This window comes from Hyla sarda, chromosome 12 (genome assembly GCF_029499605.1).
Source record: "Hyla sarda isolate aHylSar1 chromosome 12, aHylSar1.hap1, whole genome shotgun sequence".
NCBI classification, from domain to species: Eukaryota; Metazoa; Chordata; class Amphibia; order Anura; family Hylidae; genus Hyla; species Hyla sarda.
Genome location: NC_079200.1, coordinates 31,891,878 through 31,913,519, shown reverse-complemented (window position 1 = coordinate 31,913,519; position 21,642 = coordinate 31,891,878). Strand labels below are relative to the sequence as shown.

Genomic DNA, 21,642 nt, shown 5'->3' with positions numbered 1-21,642 from the left:
CGTTACCCTGTCCGGAGCCAGCTCATTGATGCTCCGGTAAGTCTGCACCACTAGAGTAATGGGGTGGGGGAAGCGGGGTTCGGGGGAGCGCCACTGCTCAGCACTAGAGGCATGGGGGGGGGGGAGCGGGGTTCGGGAGAGCGCCGCAGATGATGCTGCTCCCGAAGTAGCACTGCTGCGCTGGTTAAACAAAGTTATTTTCACCACAGGGTGTCTACAGCTGTTTCACCACTACAACTCCCAGAATGCCCTGACAGCCAGTAGATGTCAGGGCAAGCTGGGAGTTGTAGTGGTGAAACAGCTGTAGGCACCCTGTATAGTGAACTAAGGGAGGAAGTGTCTGCCCCAGCAGGCATCAGTGACGTGGTGCCTGCTGGGGAAGTCTGCCTGGTAGTGAGCACACTACCAGGCAGACAAAAAGGCATTTTAATATAGTAAAAAAAAAAAAAATGTAAAGGCAGGGACAGAAGGGCAATAGGCAGGGACAGAAGGAAAAAAAAATGGATGGTGGGAGCTACCCTTTAACCATAGGTCACTTATGTTGCCATTTCCCTATTCTACCAGAAAATTTCCGATTTATCCGTCCTTCTTCACAGTCTATATTTCTTCAGATGTTTTCGCTCTAACTTCCAGCTTCTTCTTTATCTTGCGTCTTTTGGCCTCGTCCCAAGGTCTTCATCTTAGTTACAAGCAAATAGCAAGCTGATATATAGGTTACGGGTAACAAATATCTTTCTGCAGCATTAACAATGGCATATAAGTATTAATATATTGATTAACAATCAGAATCATTATAATCAATTTCAACATCGCCGCTGGGGACCCCCGCAATCTCTCATGCAGCACAACAGCCTCAGAGTCTGCTGGGTCATGACTATGGGGTTCGGAGTATTGTGATGTCACGGCTCAGCCCCCGTGTGATGTCACGCCCAGCCCCGCCCCCACAATGCAAGTCTATGGGAGGGGGCGTGACGGTCTCACACTAGCATCATGTGAGAATGACACTGAGCATTAATAAACTTCTGCAAACCCCCCCCCCCCCCCATATTGGAAAGAAGTATTCAGATAATAAGGACCAAATGTGCATAACAGCACTAGACTCTGCCTTCTCTGACAGAAAGCTGTGTGCCAACATGGATTGTATTGTGTCCCACAAATCCCCCTGCACTGGCCTCACACAGGATCATACAGATGCTGTGATCCAGAAACACAATCCCGGTGCTTTCTGTAGACCTCAATGTCCTGTTGGTATTGTGTGCTCCCCCACTGGGGGCCTTGGAGCTGCATACCTCTGGTGAGGCCCTCCATTATTCTCGGCTTACTGAATGGTGACGTCTCACAGACCTTTATGGCTTTGTATTTTCTTTGCTTGCAAGCACATGGAGCCTTATTCATAAATCCAGTGCAGGCTAAATGCAGCCCCCATAGCTAAATACAGCCCAGGTGGGTCCCCATATTAAAGACATGACCAGATTGTTGTTGTTTTTTGTTGTTGTTGGGTACAACGCCACTGGCAGTGGCCAATAACCAATAGGCTGTCACCTGCTTTTCATGAATTTTGAGATACACATATATATCTATATATATATAAGATTCCTTCACAGCTAGACAGATTTGCTGTCAAGAACTCTAGGATTAAATAAAACTTTCCAGACATTTTGAAATTTAAAAAAAATGCTATTTTATTCCAAATAACTTTGATGAATAAACGTAGACCACCAGATATACACCAAATAACCGTAACATTAACGTAATAAGAGAGAAGGATTCCAGCTCGTTCTTAGATCTAATAGCTGTCTTTATTCACACGCAGTTACATGGATCACAGGTACAAGACAGGATGTGACGCGTTTCGGCCAGGTGCTGGCCTTAGTCATACATTGATTACACACTCTAAGAATCGTATATATATGGACATGGGATGAAGCCCTAACACTCAACAGGTGTATCACCTTAGCACGTTAGGTTAAAGGGGTTCTCCAGCGCTTAGACATCTTATCCCTGTCCAAAGGATAGGGTATAAGATGCCTGATCGCGGGGATCCTGCTGCTGGGGACCCCCGTGATCTTGCACGCAGCACCCCAGTTAAAATCAGTCCCCGGAGCGTGTTCGCTCCGGTTCTGATTACCACAGGGCGGGCGGCGACCACAGGGCGGGCGGCGTGTGACGTCACGCTCCGCCCCTCAATGCAAGCCTATGGGAGGGGGCGTGACAGCTGTCACGCCCCCTCCCATAGGCTTGCATTGAGGGGCGGAGCGTGACGTCACACGGGGGTGGAGGCATGACGTCACACGCCGCCTGCTTTGTGGTCGACGGTAATCAGACCCGGAGCGAACACGCTCCGGGGATTGATTATAAATGGGGTGCGGTGTGCAAGATCGCGGGGGTCCTATAAGGAAAAATAGGCACATGTAAGGCTCTGAATGATCTGATGTGAATGACTGGCAGAAAGAAACCCCTTTTCTTACACTTAGCAAAAAGTACTTGACTTTTCAAGTCTCCTGAGCAGCAACACTTACCTGGGAAAGAGATGGTACCAGGATGCATTATGGAAAAAAGAGAAGTTGACTGATGCAACAGCTGGAGGCACACTGGTTGGGAAACTCTGCTCTAGACAATGTTTTCCTTGGATCCTAGCATCTATGTGGATAACATGCACCTTCTTGTACAGACCAAGTAGTTGTCTCATCCCACCCCCACATACGCACAGCAGGATTCCCTAATGTTTGCATTGTGGCTGGGGCTTTATCATGCTGAAACCTACTGCAAACATTTCTGGAATGTTTGGGGAATAAGTCAAAGAGATCAAGGTGATGACTTGGCTCCCAAATCCCCCAGATCTAAATGTAACTGAGCATCTGTGGGATGTTCTGAAAAGACAGGTCATAGGACACCTTCACAGGTCTTGTGGACTCCAAACTTTAAGGGGTCAGAACTGTTTTGGCAGCATGAGGGGATCTCCACAAAATTAGGCAGGAGGTTTCAAAAGGAAATTATGAGAAATGTAAAAAAAAAACAAAATGGCATTAGTGGTCTGTAACGGGATACAATTAAGTTAACAGGGTTTTCCAAGATAAGAATATTGATGTCCTGCATCCGGATACCAGAAAAGTGTTGATCTAACTGATCAAGGCCATTTTACTGTGGTCATAAAGGGTACTTATTCCAACCCACCACCTTTTTTCCAGCAGGCAAGAATAATCATAATATATAATAATAATTATCAGGTCTCCCGTGCAGGGATCGCAGGAGCTTGGACAGGCTCCTGCTGTAACTACCTGAATCGGGTAGATTAACCCTTCACATGCCACTGTCAAATCATGAATGCGGCATGTGAAGAGTGCGGCTTACATGCAGCATCCCCAGCGATCCCTGATCCCTATGATCCTCAGCCAGTTTCCATGGCAGATGGGGGTCTTGTGAAGGCCCCCAGGCTTTCATGGGTGTCTGTGTACCCGGACGTGCTGTGCAGTATGGATGGGTACATTGACTGTCAGCATGAAGCTATGTTTTCACAGCGGAATTTCCGAGGGGGTCCCATCGATTTTAAATTATAAGTGTTCCCAGAAAAGAAAAAACCCTAACTCAGTGCAGTAAGGCAAAATAAGGCAAATAAAGTGTGGATTTTGTGAAGTGGCAATACTAGTTATTTATTCACTTTTTCAAATGTTTCTATTATGTTTATGTAGTTTAAAAAAAAAATTATATATAATATAGAGGCACTGTCAGATACAAAAACTTTGATATGTTGTAAAGCATCATAAACCAATAGGTTTTGCAATTGCTTTCATTAGAAAATGTTCAGTATTTCATACTGTAAAAGCCAGTCAAACAACTGCCCCCCCCCCCCCACCCGACCCGACTGCTTGGACACATACTAGTCCTGCTGTGTCCATGCGTCATCACCTATGTCATGGACACACTTCCTTGATTGACAGCTGTGAGCGCAGGGCTGGAGGAAAAATCCTCCCACTGTCATCTTGTGTCCCGCTACTGTCCGTGAGGACAAGCTGGGAGTTGTAGTTTTACGTTCAATACTTTTTTATTAAGAAATTTTCGTTCAAGTGACACAAAATAAGTATCGAGATAAAACAAGCATCGAGACAGGCGCAGCTGTCTTATAGATAACGGCAGAAATTAAACAGTGGGACAGGCGCAGCTGTCATAGAAAAATGATAACATAGAACTCAACAAAATCAATGGGGTAAACCAAAGGGAGGACAAGTAGGTGGTGTGCAATATAAAAATCAAGTGTGCAATACCTGTACTAATGGAAATGAGTGTAGGTCTGGAATGGTGTACTTACGGAGAACGGTCTGGTGCCCATATGAAGATGTAATCTGATGGGGAATGTTAATGAGTTGGTATAATGAGGAGCTTTATTAAATGGGAGTTGTAGTTTTGCTAATGCTAGGGGAGATGTGAGCAGACAGCATACTGAGGGAGGGGGCGGAGACCTGCACAGTGAGGCCACGCCCCCTCCCTTTGAGAGGAATTCAGACTAGTGAGCTAAATTAAAAGTGAAATAAATTAAATAAAGGTGCTGGACACATAAAAAATAGATGTACATGGTCAGGATTAGTTACTGAGTGATATATTAAAAAAAAATTTTTTTTTGTTGGATCTGACAGGTACGCTTTAATGATTTTTAAAAAATTGAACGATACAATAAAAATAAAATATATATATATTAATCTTCCTGACCCACAGAATTATTTTTTTAATTGTTTGGTGTAAATTTAAAAAATCACTTTTTTTCTTCCATTTGACAGCATTAAAAAGTTAATAATAATATGGCAATAAGATATATATGGCATCAAAAAGTACAACTGTGCAGGCAGCCCCTACAAGTGGAGTGCCGATAACACTGATCAGTGCTGTGCTATGGCATGGCCATTGTTCAGAATATGCAATCAAGAGATTACATATAATAGTCCTCTATGGTGACTAAAAAATAATAAAATGTAGAAATAAATGTGAGTAAGCCCCCTCCCTTATAACCGTTTGAATCCCCCTTATTCCTTCGGCATAAATCCCACAGACAGCCATGGGACTCTGCTGCAACAGAATTTCAAAGTGGAATTCTGCTCGGAAATTTCGTAATGTGAACCCAGCTTGAGTAACCTGAGGCAGATTCCATCAGAATTTCCATGAGGATTCTACCTCAAAGTCTGCCTGGAATTCTTGTAGAATCAAAGCTTCATTGATATCAATGGTAGCTCCATCTATGTCCATTCTTACAGCAGAAAATGATCCTTGTCAGGACTTTCCATTAACATCAATGAGGCTTTGATTCCTGCAGGATATTGGGCAGAATCCAAATAGAAATTCTGTTGACATCTGCCTGAGATTAGTGTGCACTGGATTCTGAATGGAGAAGTAGAGGATTGCAGCTTTTCCTCATCATTTGCTCATTGTGAACAGATCGTGAATCCACAGACGAAATTCAGCACATTAGTCCATCATTCTACATTTACATACTCCCAAATATTTAGTGTGTAATGTACTCTACTAGAGAACACACAGCCCCTACACACAATGCATGTTTTGGGTGATACAGCTCCTCCACCCCCTATCAGTAACAGCAAGGAAATGCTCTACTCCCTCTGCACTATATCTGGAGCCTTGGCCATTCAGTGATGTTCACACGACAGAATGATTTCAATGGGATTCTGCTGCTCTGTTCACACGGTGGAATTTCAGTGGCATCAGCATGGAAATGTATTGCCATCTATGAGAAGGTGCATTTCCATGCGGTCCTAGTGCCAGCATGTTGTTCTGGCTCCGCTGTCTGTGTAATGTCCGCACTGGACATAATGACCGTGTGGACATTACACTGTATGAACATAGCCTTAGATACTCCAGCACACAGTTACGAGGAGCAGGGCACTCTATACCTTTTATTGCTCAGCCTGTGGTTGTCAATGACGGAGACTATGCTTGTGTATTATAGAATATGGTGGCATTCGCTGACCCTGACTATATTCCTATTTCATTTTTTTTTTTGTAGACAAAAAGCAAGGCGTTCACTGCCAAGACATCCTGTGTCAGGAGGCGATACCGGGAGTTTGCATGGCTGAGAAAGCAGCTTCAGAAATATGCCGGATTAGTGTGAGTTGTGTAGTAACCTTCCAATTGCCCTCCTCTGCTTAGTATACAGCGTGCAGAATTTGCCCCAGTTCTAACTCTGGGTCTGATTTACCAAAACTGAAGACCTTGTCACCCATAGCAACTAACCAGAGCTCGGCTTTCATTGTTTAAACAGATCTGGAAAAATTAAAGCTGCAGTACGATTGGTTGCAGTTTTTACCAGATCAGTTTTTTAGGTTTCATAAAGAGGGCTATTATGGTATAGTCACATGGCAGAATTTGGAATCAGAAATCTGTGTGTTGAGCGTAAGCAATTCTGCATAGAATCCTCAAATCTGCAAAAAATCTGCTGCCAGCTTGGTAGAATGTAATCTGAGCGGAGGCACAGAAATTCCTCCTAGTGAACATACACGTATTCTCTATCCTGATCCAGTGGACGAATAGTCAGACCAATCAGACATGTATCGCCTTTCCTTTGATTATGGTGGTAAAACCCATGTAAATCAATAGGATAGAGCTGCAATACCACAGACAACCTGAGAGTCGTGCAGGAGCACAGCCATGTTTGTGTAATCCTGTACGACCCTTTGGTGAGGTGTCCTGTGAATGATGTTATAGACTGAACTCTCTATTGTTCAGAGTTTATAGTCACCGGATAGTGATGTGTATTATTTCCACCAGGCCGGTACCAACATTACCAGGAAAACTTCCCTTTCACATCGGTTGCACTGATGACTTTATCGAGCAGAGGCGGCGGGGGCTCCAGCAGTTTTTGGAACAGTAAGTATCCAGCGTGGAATGTTGTGTATTTATAAGTGTTGTCTTAATAATAACACTTTGCAGAAGTAAAAGAAGACATTTAATGTGATCTGGTTGTGCCAAATGAATCCGCTGGCATACAGTAGATAACTTGCCATATCGTGGCCTTTTGTGTACACCATTATTGTGGGCCCAAAAAGGGAGCAAGTTTGTCACTGCATTAATTTGGCATCATCTGTTGTCACGCCAAACCCCTCCGACACACCTTTTATTTCTAATCTGCCAACATGTCGTAGAACGTGACTGAGGACATTTTTCTAATGCAGAATAGTCAGTTGTCATAGTGTAGTTTATGCAGGTGGGGAGAGGGGGATTTATAAAGGCTTATGCCAGTTTTATGTATTTTAGTCACCTGTATGTCTCCTTCCCAAAAACGGGTGTGGCAAATTTTCAGTCACATTTAACCCCTTAACAACTGAGGACGTAAATGTACGTCCTGGTGAGGTGGTACTTAATGCACCAGGACGTACATTTACGCCCTCAGCATAACCGCGAGCATCAGAGCGATGCCCGGATCATGCGCGGTAGGTCCCGGCTGCTGATCACAGGCAGAGACCCGCCCGTAATGGCGGACACCCGCGGTCCCGCAGATGTCTGCCATTAACCCCTCAGATGCTGTGATCAATACAGATCACGCCATCTGCAGCATCGCGGTCACTAAAACGGATGATCGGATCGCCCGCAGCGCTGCCGTGGCGATCCGATCATCCTGCACGGCAGACGGAGGTCCCCTCACCTGCCTCCGCTGTCTTCCCGGCGTCTTCTGCTCTGATCTGCCTTCCCACAGACCAGAGCAGAAGATGACCGATAACCCTGATCAGTGCTGTGTCCTATACATAGCACTGAACAGGATTAGCAATCGAATGATTGCTATAAATAGTCCCCTATGGGGACTATAAGAGTAAAAAAAATAAAAATAATAAAATACTGTAAAAGTAAAAAAAAAAATGTAAAAACCCCCCTCCCCCAATAAAAACGTAAATTGTCCCATTTTCCTTATTTCACCCCCAAAAAGTGTTAAAAAAAATATTTTATATGCATATTTGGTATTGTCACGTGCATAAATATCTGAACTATTAAAATAAAATGTTAATGATACCGTATGGTAAACGGCGTTAACATAAAAATTAAAAAGTCCAAAATGGCTGCTTTTTTTAATAAATTTTTTCCCCAAAAAAATTCATAAAAAATGGAATAAAAGTTCTATATAAGCAAATATGGTACTAATTTGGTTAAAAAGTTAGCGATTTTTTTTTTTTAAGGGCAACAGTAATATAAAAGTGTTATCATGGGTATCATTTTAATCGTATTGACCCAAAGAATAAAGAACACATGTCACTTTTACCATAAATTGTACGGCGTGAAAACAAAACCTTCCAAAATTAGCAAAATTGCGGTTTTCTTTTTAATTTCCCCACACAAATAGTATTTTTTTGGTTGCGCCATACATTTTATGGTAAAGTGAGTGATGGCATTACAACGGACAACTGGTCACGCAAAAAACAAGCCCTAATACTAGTCTGTGGATGAAAATATAAAAGAGTTATGATTTTTTTGAAGGCGAGGAGGAAAAAACGAAAACGTAAAAATTAAATTGTCTGAGTCCTTAAGGCCCAAATGGGCTGAGTCCTTAAGTGGTTAATACATGTGACTTTAAAAAATTGCTAAATGTTTTCACAGCTCCTTTTTGTCAAAAAGTGCATTGATTTAACTGCACAAATTAATCATATCAAAACACAATTTGATCAATTGTATCGCAATTGAAACAGAAATAAAGGAGAGAGCGCAGGCTTGAAATCTGTGATAAATTCCTCCCTTTGTGTTTACTGCTGTACAAGGCAGGATTTATGTGATCCTCACGTGCGCTCTCGCAGCAGTCTAATCTGCGCTCACCATTGTTTGGCGCCTTCACCTGGAACCTGTATAACCCATAATCACAGGGAGGAAATGGCAGCAGCTTCCTATCAATATTCTGCGTCTCTCTCCAGCAGGCACTCCGCTCTCCATCGCCATGGCGACCACTCCATCAGCAATTGGGGAGAAGCCGCACAGAGGAGATAAGGAGCAGCTGCCATTTCCTTTCTGTAACTGCTGCTGAATTGCAGTTCAGAGGTAGAGTGTATATTGTATACAGCGGGACAGTCCAAAAGCCCAAATCTTTGAGACGACCTCTATGATCCCTCGCAATGTATCTTGTGGGAACTGTCTGACTTCTTTGAGAGAACCATCCCTCTAGAACAGTGGTCTGTCGGGGATTAATAACTCATTTATGAATTATTAATTATGGTCACCAAAAATATGAAAAATATTATGACCGTTATGAATTGCCAAAAATATACAAACAATGCAATTCACCATATCTGGACCCGACTATTTTCCCAGATATGAGTTCTATAGTAGTGGTAAAGTAACTTTTGCAATATAATAAAATAATAACGCAGTTATTATAAAAATAAGTACATTTATTTCTTACAGTTGGTTAACATTAAGGAGAGTAATACAAACAGACCATAATATCAATGAAAAGATATAAAGAAAATATCAATGATATAATGTCAGATTTGAACTATGTTGTATTAGTAAGTTAACTAACAACAGTAAACTTGGTCACAGAAGTGGGTTAGATCAGATATCAGTAGGTTACTTTGTGTGGAGTTCATCACCTTATATGATATCCTATGGGCATATTATCTCTAGATATATAAAATGGGAGTAAACCCCACCCAGTCCTAACCACACTTTCTCTAGTAAGATACAGAATTTAAATATACTATTTATTAGGAAAAACTTAAATTAAGTTTTCTCGTGGTAATTATTATGTCATGTATACAGGCAGAGTGGGATCCCAACAGATTATGCTATATATGCAATATGATTATCGCATTAACCCCCATAAAACGCCCTGCAGTTCTTCTGCAGTTTGTTTCATCTGCAGTTTGTTCCAAACACTGAGCATCGGAGTACCCCTTTAAGAACATCTTTAATTAAGAACATCTTTAATTAGTTTGTTGTCCTAAACTATTGGATCAGTCCATGTGAAATTGGGTCGGCCCATAGTATGCCCTATGCAACACTTTTAAGGGAAACTCGGGTACGTGACTATTATCCCCTATCCGCAGGTTTCTGTGGATGGGGATAAAGTGTCTGATTGCGGGGGTCCAACCGCTGGGAAATACACTGTGTATCTCTAGCTCTCCCATAGTCACATGGAGGGGCGTGTTGACCACTGCATCGTGCCATAGTCAACAGTAATCGGTGCAAGGAACAGAGGATGCTTCGTGCATGCAGAGACCCAGAGTGCTACTTCCTACGTAGCATACAGCAGCTGATATGTACAGAAAGGGTTAAGATTTTTTAATAGAAGTAATTTACAAATCTGTATAACTTTCTGCCACCAGTTGATTAGTAAAAATGTGTTTTCCACCGGAGTACCCCTTTAAGTAAAGAGTACAGTATAGGGAGAACTCCTTTCTTGGCTGGATCATAAATGCAAATAGTTTCATAAACTGGGGAAAAGCACTAAACAGAGGGTGGAATTAATCTTCTGGTGGGATATCATTAAATGTGCTAAAAACGGAAAGGCAATGAAGCCCCTGAGAGAAAATGAGATATTGTAGTGCAGTATTTCCCAAGCGTGGTCCTGGAGTCCCCTCCCCAACAGTTTGTTGTTTTCAGAATTTACTTAGTTTCTTACAAGTGATATAATTGTAGGGCGGCCTAATGCACCGACCATAATGATATCACCTGTGAAAGGAAATCCCAAAAACATGACTTGTTTGGGGTATTTGAGGTCTAGGCTTGGGAAACACTGATCTAATGAGACTTTTCATCTCCCACCACCTGATAATTACCTCTAGAATATTCAACCTGGAGTTTGGGAGGGAACATGGAATTGCTGAAGATTGCAGCAACCATGAGATCAGACAACTGTGTCTAAAAGTATACCGAATTTAAAGGAAAACGGTCATCAGTGTTACCTGCACGAACCTGTTGGTACAGGCGTGTAGTGCAGGTGACACTGATAAGGATGCTTTCCTCCCAATCCGTAGTCCTGTTCGGCTGTTATGTTTAATCCAGCTGTAGCGTTGGTGCCTGGCGGGAGCACCCTGACGCCACCCCTGTGGATCCTCCAAGCTTGCTCGCAGCGGGACCCAGCAGAGAAGCAGCAGGGGTGACGTTAGCGTGCTCCTGCTGTGCACCACACCGATTGAAAGATAACAGCCGAACAGGTCCACAGATCGGGGGTAGGTAAGTATCCTTATCAGTGTCACCCGCACTACACACGTCTACCAACAGGTTAGTGCAGGAAACGCTAATAACCGCTTCCCTTTAAAGGGGTATTCCACCCCTAGACATCATATCCCCTATCCAAAGGATAGGGGATAAGATGTCAGATCGCCGCGGTCCCGCTGCTGGGGACCCCTGGGATCCCCGCTGCGGCACCGCGCTATCATTACAGCACAGAGCAAGTTCGCTCTGTGCGTAATGACGGGCGATACGGGGGACAGAGCAGCGTGACGTCATGGCTCCGCCCCTCGTGACATCACGGCCCGTCCCCTTAATGCAAGTCTATGGGAGGGGACGTGGCCACGCCCCCTCCCATAGACTTGTATTGAAAGGGGCGGGCCGTGACATCACGAGGGGCGGGGCCGTGACATAACGATGCTCCTGTACCGCCCATCATTACGTGCAGAGCAAACTCACTCTATGCTGTAATGATAGCGCGGTGCCGCAGCGGGGATCCCAGGGGTCCCCAGCAGCGGGACCGCTGCGATCTGACATCCAAACGATAGGGGATAAGATGTCTAGGGGCGGAATACCCCTTTAACAAACACTTGTGATAAATTTGGCTCATGTGAAGACACTCCTCTAAATACTTTGTGTAGTCTAACTTTATGCTAAAGTATTAGGCTATGTTCACATGGTGGAATGTCCGCATGGAAAATTTCCCTTCGGACATTACACATTGGATCGCCGGCAGATCATGCTGGCGCTAGGACCGCTCAGAAATGCGCAGTCTAATAAAAGGCAGTGCATTTCCGTGCAGACTATGCAGAAAGAATAGACACGTCTATTCTTTCTGCGGACTCCAGAATCATGATTTCCATGGTAGAAACATCTGCTGCGGAAATTCTGCTGTGTGCACAGTGCAGCAGAATTTAATTGAAAGCAATGGGACTCTGCTGCAGTGGAATGTCCGTGCGAAATTCCGCATGGAAAATCCATCAAGTGGACATGGCCTTAGACTACACAATCTTTAAATGTGACAAATGTATCACAATGGCTCTTGGTGTTTGTTAAATTTGGTGTATTATTTATTTGTTTTAGACACAGTTGTCTGCTTTAGACTATTTTTGGGCAAATATACTCATTTTTTTTGCACAAGAATTGCCACGTTTAAGGTCACGCTCCCATAAAAAACAAATCTGGTATAAATGTAGTGCCAGGCATGTACTTAATTTTGGTTTTCTTTTGTCACTAATTGCACCAGAATTCTTGACAATGGTTCACATTTACTGTGGCTGCTGCATAATTGTGACGCCCAGCATCATAAAAGTGCCTGGTTAGACAGGGGCATGGCTTACAATACACTCAATTTTGATTTAAGCTTAGACTAGACAAACTAAAGATGTTCCAGATTTATCAAACAACCTGAGCCACTGTTTTAGTAAAATCTGGGCTTGGTTGTCTTGGCTCCAGCATTGTGGTTGAGTTGCTCACTTGGCTCTGGTTTCCATATAGGTACACCAGGGTTTCCCAACCAGGGTGCCTTCAGCTGTTGCAAAACTACAACTCCCAGCATGCCCGGACAGCCAAAGGCTGTCCGGGCATGCTGGGAGTTGTAGTTTTGAAACAGCTGGAGGCACCCTGGTTGGGAAACATTGAGGTACACAGCCAAAAGGTATGGCTGCATTTATTTTCTTGTCATCAGTATTATAATGGTAGCTTTAAAGGGGTTATCATGGAAAAAAACTTATATTTATATATCAACTGTCTACAGAAAGTTAAACAGATTTGTAAATTACTTCTATTAAAAAATCTTAATCCTTTCAGTACTTATGAGCTTCTGAAGTTAAGGTTGTTCTTTTCTGTCTAAGTGCTCTCTGATGACACCTGTCTCGGGCACCGCCCAGTTTAGAAGAGGGTTGCTATGGGGATTTGGTTCTAAACTGGGCGGTTCCCGAGACAGGTGTCATCAGAGAGCACTTAGACAGAAAAGAGCAACCTTAAATTCAGAAGCTCATAAGTACTGAAAGGATTAAGATTTTTTAATAGAAGTCATTTACAAATCTGTTTAACTTTCTGGAGCCAGTTGATTTTATATATATATATATATATATATATATATATAAAGTTTTTTCCTGGAATACCCCTTTAATAAACACACTAACGTACATAATAATAAATGAGATCTGGTTGCTGTGCTTTCTCTAACCTTTTGCTTCTTCTCTTGGCAGAGCTGTACAGAACATGGTCCTCTTGTCGGACAGTCAGCTCCATCTCTTCCTGCAGAGCCAGCTCTCAGTGGGTGACATTGAAGCCTGTGTTAATGGGCATCGACCGTATACAGCTACTGAAGCAATCCTAAATTATGCCATGTCCAACAGAGGATGGACGCAAGAAGAAAATCTGTCTAGCTAGTAGAGAAGGACTTGAATTACAACCGCTCATCCTCTACCTGGTTACTGTAGGTGTAAAGGGAAAGGACTCCACCTAGGACACTATGGGGGAGATTTATCAAAACCTGTGCAGAGGAAAAGTTGTGCAGTTGCCCATAGCAACCAATCAGATTTCTTGTTAAAAAGGAAAAAAGCGATCTGATTGGTTGCTATGGACAACTTTGCCTCTGCACAGGTCTTGATAAATCTCCCCCTATGCACTTTAACTTGGAATTATTTTAGAAATTGGCTCAGACCTCCCGTCACGTCACCGCTCCAGATGCGATTCTGGCACTTTACTTGTGGATTAAGGTGTTCTTCGTTTTCAGGAATATTTCACACTGGAATACGCTGTTTCATGCATAAATCTGAGAATTGCTTTGATAATGATTCAACTGGAATCTGTCTATGAAAAGATGGGGCCTGTATGGGGAGCAGCTGGTGACCTGCATTGTGGATGTATGGCACTGACTGTATTGTTTACTACTCCTCCCAGCATTACCAAGACCTGTACATCTGGGGCCACACTTTGTTTCCAGAGTATTTGTGAGGCCACCTGGTATACGTCTCGGATGTCAAACTGGTGTCCTAGGGAAAAGCTTGATCTAGGTTTTCAGCCTTTCTGCTTTTTAAGGCTCAGTATAAAAATGAAAATTGTAATACATCAAAAAACGTTCCCAGTATCCTCCAGGACTGCACTATCTAAGGCTGCATTCACACCTCATTTTTACCTTACGGGGGCCGGATCTGGCTGGGGGAGGGGCAGACCAGGCTCTCCCGAACACCAGCCGGACCAGCGCTGAAATCCATTTAAATTAATGAGCCGAGTGGAGTCAAACTGTGACTCTGGTCGGCTCATTTTTGACCCGTATGCGGTTTCCTGACCGGACCTAAAACCGTTGTATGCTACGGTTTTAGGTCCGGTCACAAAACCAGATATGGGTAAAAAATGAGCCGACCGGAGTCATTAAAGTAAATGGATTTCAGAGCTGATCCAGCTGGGGTACAGGAGAGTCTGGTCTGCCCCTCCCCCAGCCGGATCGGGCACCTGTTATGTAAAAATGAGGTGTGAATGCAGCCTAAAAGATGAACACACTGGGGCGGATTTATCAAAACCTGTCCAGAGGAAAAGTTGCTGAGTTGCCCATAGCAACCAATCAGATCGCTGCTTTCATTTTTGAAGCCTCTGAAAAATGTATCTGATTGGTTGCTATGGGTAACTCAGCAACTTTTCCTCTGGACAGGATTTGATAAATCTCCCCCATGATGTCGGCTTCCGGCAATATTTTCTGCTCTTATTGTTTCACTTTTACAATAAATGCAGTTTTAAGGGACACAATTTTTTCTTTCTTTCTTGAGTGGTATCTTACTTCAAAATTCCACTTAGAATGTACAATGCAGCTGTATATAGGATTCTGCTGCACTGTGCACACGGCAGAATTCTGCAGCGGAAATGTTAAGTTCCGGACTCCGCAGAGATGAATGTTCATTCTTTCAGTGGAATCCACTCAGATAAGCGAGACAGCGAATATCCGAGCAGACCTGCCACACACACAATGGCCCTGATTTACTAAGAGTCTTGTGTAGGTTTCTTTGTGGGTTTTAATTCACTACAATTTTTTTTTCCACGGTATTTACCTACATTTTTCACTTTTCCCTACATTTTGCTATTTTTTATTTTATTTTTTTACACATGTTCTGATCTGTCTGGTTTTCCTCAGCTCAAATCCACCACATTTTCTGTGGAAACCTTAGTAACTATGTTGTTCTTTTGTGAAAATGTCAGGAACACGCCCCTTTCCCCAACAGCCACGCCCCTTTCCCCAACAACCATGTTTTTTCTGAGTAGAATGGAGAGTTAGTCGGGTTTTTCTCAATTCTGGCGCGAGGCGCCAGAATCTGGTGCACAACCCGACAAAACATGTCAGGTTTGCAATAGTAAATGAGGGCCAATGCCTGCCTGGAATTTCTCTGTTCTAAAAACAGGAGAGAAGGCGCTCCATAGGCTAATACCACCGGAGATGGGGGGAGGGGAGAGTAAAAGCTAATTTTAAACTGCTCACCCTGGGTGGTTGTGTAGCCTCATACACAACAATGGAATTCGCTTGGATACAATGGTCCGTCTGCGGCCCTCCTGGTGTGGATTCCACAACGTATAGGTACAAGACAAGGCTTCAGTATAGGGTGCAGGAGTACATCGGCGCTGAACGGACCCAGGACACAGCAGGTAAGAAAGTAAAATCCAATTTATTTGATGCAACGCATTTCCCTGCGCAAGCACAGATTAATCAGGCCCGATGAATCTGTGCTTGCGCAGGGAAACGCGTTGCATCAAATAAATTGGATTTTACTTTCTTACCTGCTGTGTCCTGGGTCCGTTCAGCGCCGATGTACTCCTGCACCCTATACTGAAGCCTTGTCTTGTACCTATGGAATTTCTCTGGGCAGATATTCTGCCATGTGAATGGGCCCTAAGTGAAGCCTTGTTTTCCCACTGGCATCATCATCAACTCTGTGATTTGCAGTGTAAATTGTCTTAATGCAGTGTAACTACCTGACAACCCATAGGGGGACATCTATCATGGCAAATTTAGCATGTGCACACACTTTTGTGACTTTTGGCTGTAAGCAAAAAGCTACAATCTTACACAAGAAAATTTCAGTTTTCACTTTGCAGTGGTCACAAATTTATCAAGTGCGAATGTCGGACATAAAGTCGTAACCCCTCCAAAACACCACAAATACAAGCCAGGCTGGACCTGGCTTACAAAACTGGCTTTATACATGATACAATTTTACCTGCCGGGAGCCGTGATTGGGCAGGACTAACCAGTCAATCACAGCTTCCGACAGGGATCTGCTGCATATTTAAAGGGGTACGCCCGTGGAAAACTTTTGTTTTTAAATCAACTGGTGCCAGAAAGTTAAACAGATTTGTAAATTACTTCTATTAAAAAATCTTAATCCTTCCAGTACTTTTTAGGGGCTGTATACTACAGAGGAAATGCTTATCTTTTTAGATTTCTATTATGTCACGACCACAGTGCTCTCTGCTGACCTCTGCTGTCCGTTTTATGAACTGTCCAGAACAGGAGAAAATCCTCATAGCAAACACATGCTGCTCTGGACAGTTCCTAAAATGGACAGCAGAGGTCAACAGAGAGCACTGTGCTTGTGACCTAATAGAAATCGAAAAAGATAAGCATTTCCTCTGTAGTATACAGACCCCAAAAAGTACTGGAAGGATTAAAAAAATTTAATAGAAAAAAAATCTGTTTAACTTTCTGTCACTAGCTGATTTAAAAAAAATAAAAAATAAAATTCCACAGGAGTACCCCTTTAATGCTGTGTTCAGTCAATTAGTTTATATTGAAATCTTCAGTATCAAATATGCAGTAGATCCTGAAAGTGTGAATGTACCCTAAAAGAAAAAAAACTAAATGTGTCACACAATCATTTGCTGGGCCAAGCTTGTATGTTTTCATCTCTCTTCCTAACAGTGGGTTTGGCTTAAACCACAAAGTAAGCCTGTACATAGTTTGTATTAAAAATTAGAAAAGTTATTATCAATTCGCCAAATGCATATTTAGCCTCTCTGGTCCCAGTATACACAATTATTACAGTGGATTAGTAAGGCCCCCTTCACCTATCCGGAAGTGTTTACCTCTGGCGTGCACCGGAGGGAAACTGATAGAACTGATCTCATTCATTGTAATGGAACAGTTCACAATCATCCAAATTGAGGTTGGACGCACCGGACAGGCTTTTATTTACAAATACTGACTTACCACTGCCATGTGATAGAGGCCTTGGAATATGGTCCTACATTGTGTCTGCCATATGCAGGAAGGAATTAAGCGACATGTGGTGGCCAAATTCTGCCAGCGACTGGCCCCCAAATGTGGCCGTGGTATCAACTTTAAGGTGGAGTCGTATACTAAGGCTGCATTCATATCATGTAGTTTAAGGACCAAGCCCATTTTGTCCTTAACCCTTTAAGGACGACACCTGTTTTTGTCTTAATGACCAAGCCTAATTTTTCAAATCTGGCATGTGTCTCTAAGTGGTAATACCTCTGACATATTGGCCCAGATTTATCAAACTCTGAGAAAAAAAAAAAATTGTGATTTTCCCGCAGCAACCAATCACAGCTCAACTAACGAGCTCTGGTAAAGTGAAAGCTGAACTGTGATTGGTTCTTGTGGGAAAATCACACAGTTTGATAGATCTGGACCACTGTACTTTATATTAGTGATAAATCTTTGTTGGTTCATGCAGCATTTTTTGTGAAATTTCTAGGTTTTTTAAAACTTTATGGCATTCTCTGGTCCTCATTTACTATTGCAAACTCGACATGTTTTGTCGGGTTGTGCGCCAGATTCTGTCGCATTGCGCCAGAAATTCTGTCTGCACCAGAATTGAAAAAAACCCGACCAACTATCCATTTTGCTAAGAAAACCCGAAAAGGGGGCGTGGTCTCTGAAAAGGGGGGTGTTCCCGACATTTTCACAAAAAACCACCATATTTACTAAGGTTTTCACATAAAATGTGGTGGATTTGAGCTGAGGAAAACCCGACAGATCAGAGCAGGTGTAAAAAAAAAAGCAAAGTGTAGGGAAACCTTAGTAAATAAAGTGGAAAAAAATTGTAGGGAATTAAAACGCACAAAGAATCCTACACAAGACTCTTAGTAAATAAGGGCCACTGTATGGTAAAAATTATATTTTTATCCTGTGGGTCAGTACAATTATGGCGATACCCAATTTATATAGCTTTTTTATGTTTTTTCCTTTTCTCAACAAAATCCTTTTTTCCCCTTTCTTGTGTTGTCATTAGAGATGAGCGAACTTACAGTAAATTCGATTCGTCACGAACTTCTCGGCTCGGCAGTTGATGACTTTTCCTGCATAAATTAGTTCAGCTTTCAGGTGCTCCGGTGGGCTGGAAAAGGTGGATACAGTCCTAGGAGACTCTTTCCTAGGACTGTATCCACCTTTTCCAGCCCACCGGAGCACCTGAAAGCTGAACTCATTTATGCAGGAGAAGTCAGCAACTGCCGAGCCGAGAAGTTTGTGACAAATCGAATTTACTGTAAGTTCGCTCATCTCTAGTTGTCATGTTCTGACAGCCATAACTTTTTTTTTTTTTTTTTGTCCAACCGCATTGTGTGAGGGCTTATTTTATGTGGGACAAGCTGTACTTTTTATTTGTATCATTTTGGCGATTCATGCTACCTTTTGATCTTTTTTTTTAATTTTACAGTTTGAACCAAAATTTGCATTTAGTTTTTTTTTTTATACGGTGTCAACGTGTCTGATATCAATACCATTATCGTTTTTATATTGTACAAGTTATTACGGATGTGGCAATACCTTTTCTGTATAGAAAAGACGTGAAGCTGCACGTAGAACAGTCTTTATTGTATTGTCATACAACAATGGCAGACAGAAGCTGGATATGCGGGGAGCGAGAGACTCCGCTCTCAGGTGCGGGGGCGTACCACAGGATGACTACTAGTTTCATGTCATAACAGATGCTTCTTCAGGTCAGCGGTACTCCTGCTGCCATGGCAACCAATCACATGATTGAATTGCAGGATCATCATTGGTGAACAGAGGGAGCCCCCTCCCCCTGTCAACCCCATAGATTCCGTGATCAAGACCTGGCAAGAGGATATCGTCAGACGTATGCATACGTCTAGATGCGCTAACATGTTAGCAACTAGGATGTATGCATACGTCTTGGGGCATGAAAGAGTTAAGGACCAGGCCAATTTTATTTTTGAGTTTTCGTTTTTTCCTCCTCACCCATTTTACTATTAATGTACTGCGGACCCCAAAAATTATGTGTGAGGAAATTTTTAACAAAAAACAAATTTTTTTTCGTTTTTACGCTGTACACTTTGGGGTCAAAATGAGAATTTTTTAACCAGTTGTGGAGGTACATGTACATGGTCCTATTACCAGTGTTTAGAACATGCTCACGGGCTGAGCGTGCATTAAACCCAGTGGGTCCCGACTGCTATCAGCAGCCAATACCCAGGGTTAATGCCAGGCACCATCGATCGGGCTGATGCGCAGCATTAACCCTTTAGACGCCGCGATCAATTAAAATGTAATTAAAATTACATGGTACTGCCGCATGCAAAAATGTCATAACAATTAAAATATAAGGTTATTTAAACCGCATGGTTGATAGTGTACATGTAAAAAAAAAAATTGCAAAATTGTGCATTTTTGGTCACTTCATATACCATAGAAAAATCTAAAATTCCCATTAAAACAAAAATGGTACCAATGAAAACTACAGAGTATGGCACAAAAAAATTAGCCCTCATATAGCCTCATATGCTGAAAAGCTAAATTATAGGGGGTCAGAAGAGGACAATTTTAAACATTCTAATTTTGGGTCATGTAGTTTATAATTTTTAGCAATAAAATAAAATCTATATAAATTGGGTATCTTTAACTGTATGGACATACAAAATAAAAATAAGGTGTAATTTTTACCAAAAAGTGCACTGTATGGAAACCGAAGCCCTAAAAATTTGCAAAATGGTGTTGTATTTTTTTTAATCACCCCACAAATAAGTAATGTCATTACAAAGTACAATTGGTGAACAAGCCCCTATATGGGTCTGTAGGTGCAAAAATGAGAGCCTATAATTTTTAGAAGGGAAGGAGGAAAAAACAAAAGTGCAAAAATGAGTCTTTAATCCTGGATGACAACCCCTTCTAACAGATTACAATATATTTTACAGGCATAAAAGGTAACCTTATTACCGTATATACTCGAGTATAAGCCGACCCGAGTATAAGCCGAGACCCCTAATTTCAACCCAAAATCCCAGGAAAAGTTATTGACTCGAGTATAAGCCTAGGGTGGGAAATACCTCATCCCCCCCCTGTCATCATCCAGACCCGTCATTAACATCCTCATCATCCCCTTGTCATCATCCCACACATCCCCCCTTCATCATCCCCTTGTCATCATCCCACACATCCCCTTATCATCCCACACATCCCCCCTTCATCATCCCCTTGTAATCATCCCACCCCCCCCCCTTCATCATCCCCACCCCCCTTCATCATCCCCACACCCCCCCCCCCCCCTTCATCATCCTCTTCTCATCATTCGCCCTCAGTGGTCTTCAACCTGCGGACCTCCAGAGGTTTCAAAACTACAACTCCCAGCAAGCCCGGGCAGCCATCGGCTGTCCGGGCTTGCTGGGAGTTGTAGTTTTGAAACCTCCGGAGGTCCGCAGGTTGAAGACCACTGCGGCCTTCAACATGCGGACCTCCAGAGGTTTCAAAACTACAACTCCCAGCAAGCCCGGGCAGCCATCGGCTGTCCGGGCTTGCTGGGAGTTGTAGTTTTGAAACCTCCGGAGGTCCGCAGGTTGAAGACCACTGCGGCCTTCAACATGCGGACCTCCAGAGGTTTCAAAACTACAACTCCCAGCAAGCCCGGGCAGCCATCGGCTGTCCGGGCTTGCTGGGAGTTGTAGTTTTGAAACCTCCGGAGGTCCGCAGGTTGAAGACCACTGCGGCCTTCAACATGCGGACCTCCAGAGGTTTCAAAACTACAACTCCCAGCAAGCCCGGGCAGCCATCGGCTGTCCGGGCTTGCTGGGAGTTGTAGTTTTGAAACCTCCGGAGGTCCGCAGGTTGAAGACCACTGCGGCCTTCAACATCATCCAGCCCCCTCTCACCCCCTTTAGTTCTGAGTACTCACCTCCGCTCGGCGCTGGTCCGGTCCTGCAGGGCTGTCCGGTAAGGAGGTGGTCCGGTGAGGAGGTGGTCCGGGCTGCTATCTTCACCGGGGGCGCCTCTTCTCCGCGCTTCCGGCCTGGAATAGAGCCGTTGCCTTGACAACGACGCATCTGCGTCATTGTCAAGGCAACGTGACTATTCTGAGGCCGGGCCCGAAGCGCTTAGAAGAGGCCTCCCCGGTGAAGATAGCAGCCCGGACCACCTCCTCACCGGACCACCTCCTTACCGGACAGCCCTGCAGGACCGGACCAGCGCCGAGCGGAGGTGAGTACTCAGAACTAAAGGGGGTGAGAGGGGGCTGG

At 43.4% G+C, this 21,642-nt stretch overlaps 1 protein-coding gene across 1 annotated transcript in view; it reads left to right on the top strand.

The window, feature by feature from the left end:
- Window positions 1-14,531, top strand: part of SNX11 (sorting nexin 11) — a 39,532-nt gene extending 25,001 nt beyond the window's left edge. The window contains exons 4-6 of the mRNA XM_056547992.1: window positions 6,011-6,111; window positions 6,772-6,870; window positions 13,368-14,531. Coding sequence (XP_056403967.1) covers window positions 6,011-6,111; window positions 6,772-6,870; window positions 13,368-13,551 — 384 coding nt within the window. The 3' untranslated portion in view covers window positions 13,552-14,531. The remainder of the gene's footprint in view (window positions 1-6,010; window positions 6,112-6,771; window positions 6,871-13,367) is intronic.
- The last annotated feature ends 7,111 nt before the right edge of the window (window positions 14,532-21,642 follow it).